General features: G+C 43.5%; 1 protein-coding gene across 2 annotated transcripts in view; it reads left to right on the top strand.

The window, feature by feature from the left end:
- VPS53 (VPS53 subunit of GARP complex) overlaps positions 1–16,584 on the top strand; it is a 155,352-nt gene that overhangs the window by 94,278 nt on the left and 44,490 nt on the right. For both annotated transcript variants that reach the window (XM_054709025.1, XM_008147865.3), the window contains 2 exons: positions 9,752–9,994; positions 13,093–13,240. In XM_054709025.1, coding sequence (XP_054565000.1) covers positions 9,752–9,994; positions 13,093–13,240 — 391 coding nt within the window. The remainder of the gene's footprint in view (positions 1–9,751; positions 9,995–13,092; positions 13,241–16,584) is intronic.

The following is a 16,584-nucleotide window of genomic DNA, read 5'->3' as shown; positions in this document are numbered from 1 at the left end:
CCCGACATGTTTATTACTGTATTGTTTGCCAGATGTTAGCGTCTGTTTCCATCACTTCTTCTGTATTTACTAATTGGAGTGCTACTGTAAGGAAGAGCCTCCCTTCGCCCCCATTTGTTTGTCAGTATGGACTGATGGGTTCTTACCTTCTTTTATGGATTGTCATTTATTTAATGTATATGCATCTTACAAACTTAAGGGCTCCAGAAAATTTATAGAGCAGCCCAGTGTAGCCAAGTTTCCTTACAAGTCAGAAGAGGATGCGTGATCCCGTGTCCACTGCTCATGCAAAGCTAGAAAACCCCCCTCGTCCCTGAACCTCTGCCCACAGCCAGAGTATGCAGACCCTTCCACACTGGAAGGCGGACTTGGAACAGGGTGGGTTTCTGGAACAGCAGAGCTGTGGAGACAGGCTGGCCCAGGCTCCAGGTGGAGGCCTGGTAGCCTGCAGAACACACATAAGAGGACCAGACAGTGGCTCACATGCAGGGAACAACAGCGGCTGTGAAAAGTTCTTAAGGGGAGTTCTCTGGGAAAGCATTTAGGCACCAAAACCCAGTCTTTTTTTTTCTTTTCTTTTCCCCTTTTTAATGATTTTGTCATAGGTTAGTGAATTCTTGTTTCCAAGTGTGTTTTAGGGGTAAATCATAAGATTAAGAGAATAAAAGTGGATTCACTACATGGAACATTATTATTATTCACCTACCCAGTTTTTTTCTAAGTACCAATCTTTACCAATTTATTTTATGCAAAACGGTAGCAATGTAGAATATAGGAATTATCTTCTGCTGCCATGCACGCGAGTTGTGAACATTCCAAGCTACTGTGTACAGTTTGGAGGGGAAGGCTAAACAGCAGCGTTAACCATGCTACTGAACACAGGAATTTTTTTATTGAAAAAGGTTAAGAATTAGATAGCAATGTCTTCATAATATTTCTCTCATCATTGAAGACTGAAGAAAATAAAAACTCACTGAAGATTTAAAAAGAGAGGGAAAGGGAGAAACTAGGAAGCCGCTACAACACTGCCATACAGTCGGACCATCATGCTGCAATAATCGCATACTTGATGGCTGCATCATTTTTACTGAACCGTGCGAAACTACACTTAGAGACACATCAAAGCAAAATATCATGCCTATCATCAATCAAAATAAAAAAGAAAGAAGGCAAACAAAGAAATAACTCCAGGATGAACACACTATAAATAGATGAGCATTTGGAGAATGAATCATTATCTACATTCTTGGACTGTCCCATTCTGCCCCAATAAAAGTGTCACCTACTTGATTTTTATAGCTAACTTCTATTCTTTTCCTCCCCAGTGACTAAATGCTTTAGATTAAAATCCCAGAAAATGAACTTTGTAAAAGAGTTTCTACATTAACAAAAAACCTGCTTGCTGCTCCCCCCACTCACCCCACCCAAACAAGTTGCCTGGACAGTTTTTGCCTTGTAATGCCACAGTTTTATTCCTGCTTTCTACCCACTGGGTTTCTGCCTGCAGGCACACAGAGGGTCATCGTTACTATTGCCTCGTAGTCCTTTATTTTTAGTTATTTACTTATTTTAAACTTCTTGTATTTTGTTATTGTCTTCCATCCCTGACAGTTTTTTGATGGGAAAACGTTGATAAAAAAACAGTGCAGGCCCCTAGTCCAGTCTATCCCAAGTGGATTCTGACTGCCGGGTCCCAGAAATGAGTCTGGGGCCTCCACCTTCTGTGCATAGTTGACAGTTTCCACACTTCGAGATTTTCCTTTTTGCCTTCCTATTTTGTCACTGGAGGGACCTATGGTCCTTTCTCTTCTGGTTTGAGGAGGCTTTACTTAATTATATTCCTCTTACAAAGACTGGAAATTAATACAAATAATCTGGATTTCCCTTTGTAAGAAACATTTAAAACTTGTAAAGAATTTTTGTGCGTTTATTTGAGCAGAACTGTTGTCAACTATAGCAGGGAAGCAAAATCTCAATGTATTAAGATAATGCTCCCGCCTCTTAGTCCTTTAAAAGCGCTCCATCTTTTGCGTTCAGAAAGTTTTTCTCAAGAAGTTAGTAAGACCCAGAGAGGGCTAAAAAAAGAATCAGCTCAGCTATTTGCCGACTAGATTACCAGGTTTTAAAGCAACCCACCTGGATGGCTGTTATTGAGCAAAGCCCCTTCTTATCAACCCAAATTTTTATTTTTAGAAAGGCTTAAAAGCTATTGGGTCCAGGGTTTAAAATGCATATGAGATAACCACACACTTTCTTCCTCAACCTACCAGGTCTAAAGAGTCATTTTTCCAAATTATTCTAATTCTGGTATCTACTCTTTTCACATGGCCTTGATTCATATAAAGAATACTCATTGTTCATGGTACTTTGGGCAAAGAGCCAGACCTCCCTTCCGTAGGGACTCTCCATTTCTCTCTGAAAAATGAAGTGCTGGCCACTCATCCTGCCATTTGGCCTCACTAGGATGTTTCCACAGCACGAGGGAAGTGGCGGAAGCTGCTTGGAGGAGAACTGCGTAGGTTGTACTGTTGTAGCTCCAGAATAAGCAGCAAAAGCTTGAAGTAGAAAATAGAATTCACGAAGTCCATTTCCTCATCTGTGAAAGGAGAGAATCAGACCAAATAATGCTTAAAGCAGTGGTTATTAACTGTTTTTGAGTCATAGATCCCTTTGAGAACCTGATGAAAGCCAGGGACACTCTTGCCAAAACAAATCTTCATGAACCTACACACAGTTTTTGAGTACAATTTCAAGGGATTCTATAAAGCCTTTCTTCCCTAAGTCAAAGAATCCTAAGGCTGGGGGAGAAGCTCAGGTGGGGACTGATTTTGTACAAATTACTACTCTTGTAGCTCTGACTCAGAAATCTTCAAGGGAGGAAAATCTTAGACCATTCACAAGCTCCGAGATGACAGAGACCCAACACAGTGTAGTGGAAAGAACGTGGATCTGGATGCCAGACAGACCTGGATTTGAGTCAGAACTCTGCCCTCACTCACCTGGGACCTCGAGCATGGTATTTAGCCTGTCCGAGTTTGTTCTGCCCCCTCTGCAGGGACGTTAGTAATGCTCCCCTCCTAGGATTAGTGGTGAGGGTGAAATGAGGTGACAGGTGGGTACTTGGCACAAGTAAATGGTGCTCAAGAACTGTGCCCTGCCCTCCCTGTGATCTTGTTCTGGACTCTTAGGCAACGGTTGGGTGGCCTGATCAGTGCTGCCAGCTTTCTGCTGGGCCTGGCCTGGGGTCCATCCTCTCATCTCCCCAGCCTCCCACCTGCCCAGGGAAAGTTCTGGCAGCCCCAGCCAAAAGCCAAGCAGCAGCAGTACTGCAGAGCCAGTACCTGGGAGGAGGCAGAAAGTGGAGATGTCCCCGAAGCCACCTCTTTAACAGGTCAGGCTAAGCTGTCATTCTGTGCTTTAAGCAGCTTTCTCAATTTTTGTTTACATTCAAGGAGGAAGGTAGTATGTCTTCTCCTCTTGGGAATGTAGTGCTTTTCTGCTGCTTACTCTTGAGGAAGAGATTTCTCTGTGTAGGCACTTTGTTCATTCAGTTACATCTCACTCAGAAAAGCTCTTAGTGAACCATCTCTGCCCGTCCTCCTGAGTCCCCTCTAATAACTTCTGTTGAAATGGAGCTCCTGCTGCTTCTGGCTTCCTCAAGCCTAAGTTTCTCTGTCAGAGTTACTTTCAATCACGTTTGTTATAACCCAGAATTTATTCCAGAATTATGGGTTGCATGTACTTGTGTCTTTGGTCTCCTTCAGTCCAGAAAAATAACTCATCCTTTATCTTTCATGACCTTGAAATTTTTGAAGCGTACAGGCCAGTACTTTGTGGAATGTCCTTCAGTCTGGTGTTTTCTCATGATGGATGATTTATGCAGAAGTGGGGCTGTGTTCTTAGTAATCCATGTCAGGAGGTACCAGTGTCAGTTTGTCCTTCAATTTGTGTTCATTTTTATTACTCAGTTTAGATGGTGTTTGCCACTTTTCTGTATTTATTAATAAGTAATTAGTGCCAGGAGAAATTTTGAAACCATATGTATAGCCTTTTTCTCATCTTTCACTGACTTATTTTAAACACTCATTGATACTTGCCTGAATAATTTATTATTAACATTGTTGTTAAATGATGATTTTTCTAATTGTCATTTTTTTTACATTTGTTAGTTGGCATTATATATATATTTTTTAAATTTTATTTTTTTATTTATTTCAGAGAGGAAGGGAAAGGGGGAGAGAGAGATAGAAACATCAAAGACGAGAGGGAATCATTGATTGGCTGCCTCCTGCATCCCCACACTGGGGATGGAGCCTGCAACCCAGGCATGTGCCCTGACCTGGAATCGAATTGTGACCTCCTGGTTCATAGGTCGATGCTCAACCACTAAGCCACACCGGCCAGGTGACATTGTATTTTAAGCAAAAGCTTTATCTTCTCCCCCATCTACTTATATTGTATGGATCCATAAATTTCTATTTTATTCAATGGGTTCTAGTCATTACTATCTTTTTCTTTTTAAATTTATGTTGAAATAAATTTAGACTTACAGAAAATTTTCAGAAATAGTATGGATTTCTCATATTCCCTTCTCTCATGTTCCTCTAATGTTAACTTCCTACATAACCATAGTACAGTTATCAAAGCCAACAAGTTAACATTGGTACAGTATTAAACAACAGACCTAACTTGGATTTCACCAATTTTTTTCACTAATGTTCTTTTTTCCTTCCAGGACCCATCATTATTTATTTTAATGCTCAAATAGGCCCTGATTTAGCTATTGGGACCCCCTTCAAACTCATTTTTCACCTTATTTGCATCTCTCTTTTTTTTTTTTTTAGCACTTTTCTGGTACAACAGAAGATACTAGGCTTTCCTACCTCAGCCCTAGAGTCATTCATTTTTTAGGATCCCTTGTCCCTTTGGTAGGAATGATATTTGGAAACCAAGTTCTTGGCATCAGATATGGTCATTATGCTTGGGTGTCATGCTTGTAGGTCCATATACTAAGAACTGTATGTATGTGTATAGATGCATTTCTCTATATCTGCTTTTTAACCCTCACCCAAGAATATGTTTATTGGTTTTAGAGAGAGGAAAGGAGAGAGAGAAACATCAATTGTTTGCCTCTTGTATGCACCCCAACCAGGGACCGAACCCACAACCCAGGTATGTGCCCTGACTGGAATTCGAACCCACAACCTTTCAGTGTACAGGACGACGCTCTAAACAACTAAGCCACACCGGCCAGGGCCTCTATATCTATTTTTATACCTATTTCTATGTTATAACCTGTGTGTTTATGCTGATACCTCCAATTCTAATCTAACCATAGGGATTATTTTAGCTTCCTCCTTTACCTGTCTGTAACTGCCTTCTATGGCAATAAGAAACCTGGCTCCCAATGTCCTCCCCATATTTAGTTACATGCTCCATTTACCTATATGTAACCCATCTCCCAGTTGGGCTCAAGCTAAACCTTGGCTCCCCAACCCCACAAGCCATACCAGAACCAAATCCTTGGTCCTAACTAAAAGGAAGGAGAAGGCAGCGGCAGCGGAGCGGGGAGAGTAACAAACTAGTTTGAGTGCCCTTGAATTAGCAAGTTCTGTAACTTCCTGGGGACCTTTGGGGGTTTTTCCATGCTTACCTCCTTGCCAGCTTTTCCTGACTGTCATCTTCCTCTCCCAATGCCGTCACTCCTTTACTTCCCATGAGAACATTGTTTCCATATGCCGTGCGCAGGCCCAGCAGAAGAATCTGCCTTGGTCATCCATCGATAAGCTTGGTCTGCAATGTGGTTTTTCTTCTCATTGTGTTTTACTATTTACCTCTAATGATACTACTCTGCAGAAGTCTCTATTCCTAGGTCATTTTATTTATCAATGGAACTCCCCCCAGTATTACACAGTTCTTAGGCCCCAGCTACAGTGAAGAGGGGAAAAGACACCATCTACATCCATGACATGTTTCTTCAAGCTGAAGAGAAAGTGAATAACAGCAATAATCAAAATACCATATATCTGTCTAGTGCTTTACAGTTTTGAAATCAAAACATAGTATAGTGAGTGGATAGAGCTTAACTTCGGAGTCAGACAGACCCAAGTTCATATTCTAGTTCTGATAAATTCTATAGGGAAAGTTGTATTATTTTCCCCAGCCTCAGTTTCTTCATTTGTAAAATGGGGCTAATAGGCCTTCTACTCAGGTCTATTGAGAGGATTAAATGAGATTATATTTATAATGCACCCAGCACATGCTTTATAGGCTTATAGCTGTAGTGGGAGAGAGAGACCAAAGAAGGATTGTGGTACACAGTGTGAAGGGATAAAGATAGGAATAATTTGCTGAGGAAATACAGAGGAGTGTATAAATCAAACTGCAAGCTGACTTTTCTCCTTCGTATCTTCTACCTCAGCCAAACGCATCTCCTCCTTCCTACCCTGTCTTCCTCCCACAATATTCTGTGCTCACTTCTGGTTCTGTGCCTTAATTCTCTCACCTGAATCTGCTGTGACATTTTCTCTCTAGTGTCCTCTGGTATTTCCATGGTCTAAAACAATTGCTCGTTTTGTGTAGACTGCAAAATTAGCATTTCGTTGCTATCTGGGAATCTAACTATCATAAGCATGAGGGTCCTGCCTCCCCAAATAGATCAAAGCCTCTAACGGGCAGACACTGGGTCTCGGCCTGAGCTGCGCCTTGACCAGGGCTTGACCCTTTGTACTCTCTAACTTGGTTGTCAGCACTTTAGGGGATAAAAGGCGCCTCCTTGTGATTCCAGTCAATGAACCGGCCGATGTGCCACACATCCCTTTCTCCCGTAGTCCTACAAGGCGATCTTGCCAAAACTCCAGGTAGTGTTCGGTGTTTGGAAGAAATGATAACCTTTGCTTTTTTGTTATTGTTGTTGAATTCATTTATATCTTATACTGACAGTATTTGACTGGATTAGGTCCTTCCCACCTTTCATTCCCCTCCCTCAGGAACAAAGTGTGGAGGTTGATCAGCTGAGTATGTACTGGGAGATGAGGTTCACACCTAAGCATGAGGGGTGGGCCTAGGGGGAGCAGAAGTAACATAAACATGATTCCTACTCTCACGGAGTTATCATAACATACATGAAACAGAGAAGATTCTACTACTATCCAGCAAGCAGCTTCTGCCTTTTGTACCAACTTCAGCTTATTATAGGAGTGGCTGTCTAGAGTGCTGTCTCGGGAACGATTCTGAAATTACACCAAAGACCCATGAAAAAGATTGCCATGATTGATGAGCATTGCACCGTGGGCCCAGGATGGGAGGCAGTCGACATGTTTCCTGAATATTTCATAGCCTTGCAGTGTATATGTAAGTGTAAGAAAATGGAGTGTCACCTTGGCTGATTTGGCCCAGTGAGTAGAGCATTGGTCTGTGGGTTTGATTCCGGTCAAGGGCATGTACCTAGGTTGCAGGCTTGAACCCTGGCCCTGGTCAGGGTGTACACAGGAGGCAACCAATTGATGTGTCTCTCTCACGTCTATGTTTCTCTCTCTGTCTCTCCCCTCTCTTCCACTCTAAAAAAGCAGTGGAAGAATATCCTCAGGTGAGGAGTAACAAAAAACCAAAACAAAAAGAAGTGTCAGTGTGTGACGGGACAGACGTTGACGTGAAGATAGAGGATTGTTGTGAAGATAGAGAATTGGTTGCTGTTAATCCTCAGGTGCACCCTGAGCTGAATGGAGAAGTGTTGGGAGAATATTTTTGTGGGGGGAAGCATCTAGGCAAAGGCCCAGAGTCAGGGATAGAGATGGAGCAGGGGCGGTTGAAGTGAGCCTGGCTGGAAGTGGGGGGAGGGGGGTCACTCTGGAGGAGAAGTGGGAGATTACATGGAAAGGTTAGGCAAGAAAAGGCTGTGAGGAATGGGGGGGGGGGGGGGGAGGCCGAGTTCCTTCCCTGCTGCTGACCATCATCACAAAGCCCGAGCCTTGGCATGGCGTTGTTGGAGGGCAGAATGGCGGCATCTGGTTACAATAAACTTTCAATAACAAAGGCTCTGGTGTAAACTGTCAATTTTCTCCTGCTCCTGCTAATTGATGCTGCGTGTGGTTCTTGTCTTTTTCTTCCTGACTGTTACACAAATACATTTTTAAAGCACAGCTGGATTCCTGTAGCCTTAGACAGCCACCTACAAAGATGCAGAATGTCAAGAGGGGTGGGAACCCCTCCTCCCATTCTTTACACTGCACAACCGTGCAGGGAACAACCAGTGCAGGCCTGCTGGGTTCTAACCAGTGATGACTCACTACAACTGAAGCAGAGTCAGTGATGTTTGAATGGGAAATGGGAGGAAAAACGCAGCCGCCATCACCACCGCCACCTAGGGCAAGCCTGGAGCGGCTCAGACCTCTTCTCCCAAGACGCTGTATGCCTTTACATCTGTAGTTCTAAGAAAGACGGCATTAAAGGAGAAAGGAAGCATTAGAAGATTTCTTTTTTGTTTTTGTGTGGGTTTTTGTTGTTGTTAATCCTCACCTGAGGATATTTTTTTTCCATTGATATTTTTTTTTTTTTTTTTAGAGAGAGTTGAAGGGAGGGAGGGTGGGAGGGAGAAACAGAGAGAGAGGAAGAGAGTGAAAAACATCAATGTGAGAGAGACATATCGACTGGTTGCCTCCCACACTCACCCCGACCAGGCCAGGGATTGAACCTGCATCCCAGGTATGTGCTCTTGACGAGAATCAGACCCACGGCATTCTAACCACTGAGCAACACTGGCCAAGGCTAGAATATTTCTTTATAGTTTGTCTTTGTTTAGGCATCTGTTTTGTGGGCACAAGTAGGTTAATGATACCTAAATGTTTGCTGACATCATAATCTTTGTGTGTTTTAGGAGGTCGCAGGGGAGAGTGGTTAAAGGGATGAGGCTTGGAGCCAGGCTGCTTGGTTTTGAATTCTGGCTCCCCCACTCCCTTGCTGTACGACCTTAGATAAGGTCCTTAATTTTTCTGCACTTTGCTTTTTGAAGGCTAGTAATAGTTTCCTACTTCATAAAGTTATTGTGAGCATTCAGTGAAGTTCATTGAAATGACACATAAAATACAGACATAGTGCAAGTGTTCAGAAAGTGATTACCATCATTATTTAGGGTTTTCATTTGTGGAAAAGGGAGATGGTCTAATATGGTAGTAGGACCAGTGCACGCACTTAAGTGGTGGATGTTGGGCTCAACTCTGCCACTTAATTGTGTGACAGACTTTCTGGCCTTCATTTGTTCATCTTTTAGAGCATTCAGTAGTACCTTATCTCCCTCACAGGGGATGGGGTCATGTGATCATGAAATGCTTTGGAAAGTATAAAGCAGTCTGCAAGTGCCACATTTTAAAAAATATATTTTTATTGATTTCGGAGAAGAAGGGAGAGGGAGAGAGATAGAAACATCAGTGATTGATTGGCTGCCTCCTGCATGCCCCCTACTGGTGATTAAGCCCACAACCCGGGCTTGTGCCCTGACCGGGAATCAAACCAGTGACCTCTTGGTTCCGAGGTGGATGCTCAACCGCTGAACCACACCTGGCCGGGCCTCAAGTGCCACATTTTATTGCTGCTGTTCCTATAGGAGTCATGGGGGTGGTGATGATACTGACAGAAACGGGTCTAATTTTAAAAGTAAAGAGCATTAGGAATAATTTACTCATGGCGGCCAAGCACATTTATTTACTTTCTCTTTCTTGAAATAGAATAACATTTCAAGTTTTCTTCTTCCTAGAAACCTCGGGGAGCTGATAGATCGGTTTGTGGCGGATTTCAAAGCCCAGGGGCCACCTAAGCCCAGCACTGACGAAGGGGGGGCCGTGCTCCCCAGCTGTGCTGACCTCTTCGTGTACTACAAGAAGTGCATGGTGCAGTGCTCTCAGCTCAGCACCGGGGAGCCGATGATCGCTCTGACCACCATTTTCCAGAAGTACCTCCGAGAGTACGCCTGGAAAATCCTCTCTGGCAACCTGCCCAAGTGAGTCCTGTTCTCCCTGGTCCGAGTGGGGAAGTAGATTCTAAACACACCTAAATATGGGAATCTTTAAGGAAATCCACTCTGAAGTTATTTCCTGAACTCTGAGCGTATCAAGGAAGAAAACACTCTGATTGAGTTCACAAGGACCTGAGACTATTTCCTCTCTAAATGGGGTTCCACAGCTATCAAGACCTTTAGAGGAAATGCCCATGCTGGCTGCCAGCACAGGTCAGATCTTACCACCATGGGCTCGAGGGAGTCAGCCCATTATATGTATATTTAATTTACATGGATTCAATGGTGGCTACTTGGCCAAAAAAGTGAGGTGGTGGTGGAAATAACTTAAAAACAGCATGGGCAGTTTCACTCAGGCCCCATTCAATGAGGGTATATCCTGGAATGATAAATAGACAAGAGGCACGAGTCTGCCTTCCCTGAGTCTGATTATGTTCCCAAGTCTCTCCTATGGTATGTGTGTCTTTCTATGCTGGATAGAGTCTAATGTTTAAAGACGTAATGGGATTTGGGGGTAGGGAGTTGCATAGCACAGCTTCTAATTATAGTGACTTCACCATAGTCACTGATGTTGTTACATTGTTATTGCTTGAAATAAATGAATCATTACACTAGGGTTTTAGATGTTCTGGTTATACTATAGCAATTTCAGTTGTTATAGAATATGATCTAAGGTAAGGCTTTGAAATTTAGTGATTATCAATCATCCCCGTGGCTCAGTTCAACAATTAGGGAATTAGTTTCTGTCGTTGTCACTAAAAGATGTCCTACATGGGAGTTTTACATTATTTGGAGGAAAGAAAACAAAATCTGTGTGCTCTACAAGAGATTTGAAGTAGCAGATATGTTTTACCAATGAGAATTTCTTTGGCTGTGATAGAAATCATTTAAAAGTTTTTAGTAACTTTTGTCCTAATAATCAAAGTAATAGAAGTGCATAGAAGACACAGAAAAGCACAAAGATTGAAAAGAAAAATCACCTATAATCTCACCACCCAGAGAAAACAAGTTTAACTTTTTGGTATATGTTCTTCCATTATATATATATATATAAATAAAAATATGTGTGTTTGTGTCTCTTTGTTTGTTTACCAGAATTGGGACTGTACTGCTTATTATAGCTTTATACCCTACTGCTTTCTTTCTTTCTTTTTTTTAAATATATTTTTATTGATTTCAGAGAGGAAAGGAGAGGGAGAGAGAGATAGACACATCAATGATGAGAGGGAATCATTGATCCGCTGCCTCCTGCATGCCCCCGACTGGGGATCAAGCCTGCAACCCGGGCATGCGCCCTGACCAGGAATCAAACCCAGGACCCTTCAGTTCACAGGCTGACGTTCTATCCACTAAGCCAAACCAGCTAGGGCTATACCTTGCTGCTTTCACTTAACATCATCCTGGGAGCATTTTTCATGTGTGTTAGCCAGTGTCCCAGCAGGAAGCCAGTGATGTGCTCAGCTGGGGTGTTATTAGGATTAAAGCTGCTGAGTAGTCACAGAAATGAGGGCAAGGTAAAAGGATTCTGAGGCACCCACATAGTAGTGGGTGATTGTTACTACTGAAACTCACCTGAGAGGTAGGGCTGAGGACAAAGGTCTGCCCCACAGAAACTAGTCAGAGAGGGCCAGTTGAAGCAGAGGGAGTTGGAGGACTATTATTGCTCAGACTTCTCTCTCCTCTACCTCTCTGACTTCCTGCTGCATCTCCCATTGGCTGAATGCAACAGGAGGAGGCCTTAGGGCCAAAGAACCTGGCTGATGATAAGCCATAGAGAAGGGAAGTAAAGAGCAGAAATGGGTCTGGGAGGCCAGCAGAGAATAGTGGGCACTCCTGACAGTAAATATTCATCAAAACATGTTTAATGGTGCCATGGCAATCAAACATATGGAAGAACCTCAGTTAACTCCTGGGATTATGATTGATCATTCTCTTAATTGGTCATTTAAGTTGAGTTTACTATTTTGGTATTTTTAAATAACACTCAGAAAAGCATCCTTGAACAGAAGTGGAACTACTGGCTTTAATCACCTGAAATACACCTCCAGAAGGGTTGTCCAGTGTGATGCTCCTAACCCATAGTGGACAAGAGTGCCAGTACCCTCACACTCTTATAAGTACTCGGAATTAAAATGTTTTCATATCTTTGATTTATCAGTAAGACTGGGCAGGTTTTTTAAAGGAGAAATTTCTCTTTAGTGTTTTTGTTGTTGTTAATTCTCACCTGAGGATATCTTTTCATTGAATTTTTTTTTTTAGAGAGAGAGTGGAAGAGAGAGAGAAAGACAGAGAGAAACATCGATGTGAGAGAAACACATTGATTGGTTGCCTCCTACATGAGCCCTGACCAGGGCTGGGTCCGGGGAGGAGCCTGCAATCAAGGTACGTGCCCTTGACCAGAATCGGACCCGGGACCCTTTGGTCCACAGGCCGACGCTCTATCCACTGAGCCAAACCAGCTAGGGCTAATTTTTAAGATAAATGCCATTGAATTGTATCTACTTTTTAAAAAAATTAGACTCTCATGGTTGAAATAACAGGAAGTTTTATAACTGCATTTTTGACATTTTGTGAGCATGTGATTAGACCCCAGTAGGAAGGGATGAGATGCCTTTTAGTTTCTTGAGACAATTGGGGGTTTGGGCAGGAACCATTTCTTAACATGCACTTTTGTACCCCTCCACCACAACGTGCAAATTCCTGTGCAGAATTTGCTTGACTGAGAGAAACAATTGGGGAGCCAGCTCTTGTGCTTCAGATGATCCTGAATGAGCTCGACAGATCAGGAAATGCCAAGCTAAGCAGACAGTATTCAGCAGCCTCCTCTGTATCAGAGTCATCACAGTAAATTTGACTGATTACTAGCTCACTTTTGGAAACATCTTTTCCTATTTCTGATGGTCTGAGAGTTTAAACAGATGATAGTCAAGGTGAGGTCAATAGGAACGGACTCGTTGTATTTGGGTTTATTTGGGCCATGTCCAGCCTTTCCTTCCCCCCTTTCTTTTCTTAAGATGTGCAGTTTCCAGTTCAGGAAGCAAATGAGAGTCCCAGCCTGACTACTTCCTGTTCCTTTTCCTCAGAACCACAAGCAGCAGTGGAGGGCTGACCATCAGCAGCCTCCTCAAGGAAAAGGAGGGCTCCGAAGCAGCCAAGTTCACTCTGGAGGAGCTCTGCCTCATCTGCAGCATCCTGAGCACAGCAGAGTACTGTCTGGCCACTACGCAGCAGGTGAGCCGCCTGGCCGCCCGCTCCCCACCTCCTTTTCCAGGACCATCTCGGCCCCTTAGCTCAGTTGGTAAGAGTGTGGGCCCTAACAAGGTCACATACAACCTTGGGCAGACCAGTTGGCCTCCCACAGAGGAAAACTGCTGGCTGTGCGACCAGAAGACGGCCATCTCACAGAAGGGCCTTGTTATAGGATCCTGGGCAAGAAAGTATGACTGATCTCTTCCCCGGAGTTATGTAAGCTACATAAAGGGCATGCCCTCCTAAAAGTAGGTCAGTAGCCCCATCTCCTGTATGAGACCAGCAGGAACAAACTGAAGGGAACTAGGACCCAGGCTCTGGTGGTGATGAGTCACAGCCAGTTATTCCATTCTCAGAAGTAGTACTAGGCTAAGCAGAATCCTTTGGGCTTTTATGTGTCTTCTGGAATTTACATAGCAGTCTCAATCTGCCTAAACAAACAACCATTGTTTGGATGTTGACGTTCAGGAACTGTGAGGCAGGAAAGGGTGATGCCTCTACCGGGAGTTCCTCATTAAAAGAAGGAAGACCAGAATGATTTACCATTCAGCCCTAGATGTGGGATTGAAAGTGCCTTTTCACATTTGCTCTGGAATTCACCTAAAGCCAAAGAAAGAAAGAAATTGGGGAAGGTGCTGCTCTTCCCCTTTTGGGGGTCTATTATTTACGTATGTCTAAAGAACATCGGAAGGCAGTCATGAATTATGGTTCAGATGGGACAGCTTGGAGCCCCTGTGAGCTAGAGTAAGAATACAGAACAGGCCAAATAAGTGTTTTCCCTAAAACCTCACAGTTGGGGTGAAGCCAGTCAGAGGCCAAGGCAGTAGCATGCTCTGCCTGGGGACATGGGTAGATTGAGTCACACGGGGGGATGATCTGTCAAGGTTTGGCCTTGGAGCCAGAGACAACAATCCACTTGTAAGAAATAAGGCAAGCCCCCAACTTCAGGGGTCCTGGTAGAACACAAAGCAGACTCGGGAGCCAGGCAGCAGGCAGATACCTCTACTCCTGCAGGAGGGTGTGCAGCATGTGGTCTGGGAGCATGGGCACTGAGCCCGTGGTCAGCTCGGCTTTTTAATCCTGAAGCACATGACCTGTCCCTCACTCTTGATTGGAGCTCAGGTGCACAGTCTTTCGCGATTGGCTGATTCAAAGGGAGGGGTTGGGCTTTGCCGCTTCAAGATGGCCACCCCCAGGGGAGCTGCAAGCCATGTGGCCAAAATGGCGGCTGTCTAAACTATTCTTTGACAGAAAAAATGACTGGTTTATTCTCACACACTTAACCCCAAGAACTCCCAATATCTGTGAGGACCTTAAGGAAGGGATCCCAGAGTTCTTTGAGAAAGAAATACTAGTGAACTATTATGTGCAGAACTAGAAAGAATACACACAGATAAATAATGGTATTTTAAAAGTAAAATAACTGTGGTACAAAAACAAGCTATAAAAATAATGACCCTTGATCCCATCACCCTCAAATAATCATATTAGCAATTTGGAGGGGTTTTTTTTTTAAATTATTTCCTTTTTTAACTTTTTAAAAAATATATATATTTTATTGATTTTTTTACAGAGAGGAAGGGAGAGGGATAGAGAGTTAGAAACATCGATGAGAAATATTGATCAGCTGCCTCCTGCACACCCCCTACTGGGGATGTGCCCGCAACCAAAGTACATGCCCTTGACCAGAATTGAACCTGGGACCCTTCAGTCTGTAGGCCGACGCTCTATCCACTGAGCCAAACCGGTTAGGGCTCCTTTTTTAATTTTTTAATAATGTATTGATTTGAGAGAGAGAGGAAGGTGGCGGGGGAGGGGGAGAGAGAGAGAAACATCAATTTATTGTTCATTTACTTATTCAGTCATTGGTTGCTTTTTCGTGTGCCCTGACCGGATCGAGCCACAGCGTAGCTTATGGGACGGGGGCCTGGCCGCTGAGCTGTCGGCCAGGGTGGAGGTTTCAATGGCTTTTCATGTGGGAGCCAACCTGGATAAGTCCTGCTGGTCAGAGATGGGACAGGGGAACGTCGGTGAGAACCCGAGCCACAGTGGATGGAAACAGCAAATATTATTTCATCCGTTTGATTATAATGATTTTTTAAAAATTCATTTCTCACACTTGAAGACCCTAAGAAACCATGGGAATGAATTAAAGAGTGGTAAATAAAGGGGAAGTTCTTATCCTGCCTTTCCTATCTGACTTGTACTCAGGATAATCAAATAGTGGACATTGGGAAGTACCTCTTTATAGCTGAATTTTAGTTAATCAATGAAGAAGAAAAGATAGAATTAGAATTTTTTAAATGTTTTTATTGATTTCAGAGAGGAGAGGAGAGGATGAGAGATAGAAACATCAATGAGCCCTAGCCAGTTTGCTCAGTGAATAGAGCGTCAGCCTGCGGACTGAAGGGTCCCGGGTTCAATTTCTGGTCAAGGGCACATGCCAGGGTTGCAGGCTCGATCCCTGGTGGGGGATGTGCAGGAGGCAGCTGATCAATGATTCTCTTTTATTATTGATGTTTTTATTCTCTCTTCCTCTCCCTTCCTCTCTGAAATCAATAAAAATATTTTTTTAAAAGAAAAAAAAATAATAAGAAACATTGATGAGAAAAACATGGATCTGCTGCCTCCTGCACAACCCCCACTGTGGATCAAGCCCAACACCCAGGCATGTGCCCTGACTGGTAATCAAACTGTGACCTCCTGGTTCATGGACAACACTCATCGGCCGGGCTAGAATATCATTGTTTGTACTTCCTAATGGAATAATGGATTTGGGCGTTGACCATCAGTGGCTACTGTTACTACAAAAGGAGAGACAGGCAAACATCATGCATCTAGCCCAGCTGGTGTAGTTCAGTGGTTGAGCATCGAACTATGAACCAGGAGGTCGTAGTTCTATTCCCAGTCAGGGCACACGCCCAGGTTGCAGGCTCGATCTCCACTAGGGGGCGTGCAAGAGGCAGCCGATCAGTCATTCTCTCTCATTATTGATGTTTCTATCCCTCTCTCTCTCTCCCTTCCTTTCTCTGAAATCAATTAAAAGGACATATTTTAAAAAAGAATCTGAGCAATAAAATTTTAAAAACAATTCCAAGCCCTAGCTGGTTTGACTCAATGGATAGAGCATCGACCCGTGGACTGAAGGGTCTCCCGGGTTCAATTCTGGTCAAGGGCACGTATCTTGGTTACAAGCTCGATCCCTAGCCCTGATCAGGATGCTTGCAGGCGGCAACCAATTGAGGTCTCTCTCTCACATCCATGTTTCTCTCTCTGTCTCTTCTCCTCCCTTCCACTCTCTCAAAAAAAAAAAAAAAAAAAATCAA

The sequence above is a fragment of the Eptesicus fuscus genome, chromosome 20 (genome assembly GCF_027574615.1).
Source record: "Eptesicus fuscus isolate TK198812 chromosome 20, DD_ASM_mEF_20220401, whole genome shotgun sequence".
NCBI lineage: Eukaryota > Metazoa > Chordata > Mammalia > Chiroptera > Vespertilionidae > Eptesicus > Eptesicus fuscus.
This window is presented reverse-complemented; position numbering and strand designations above follow the sequence as displayed.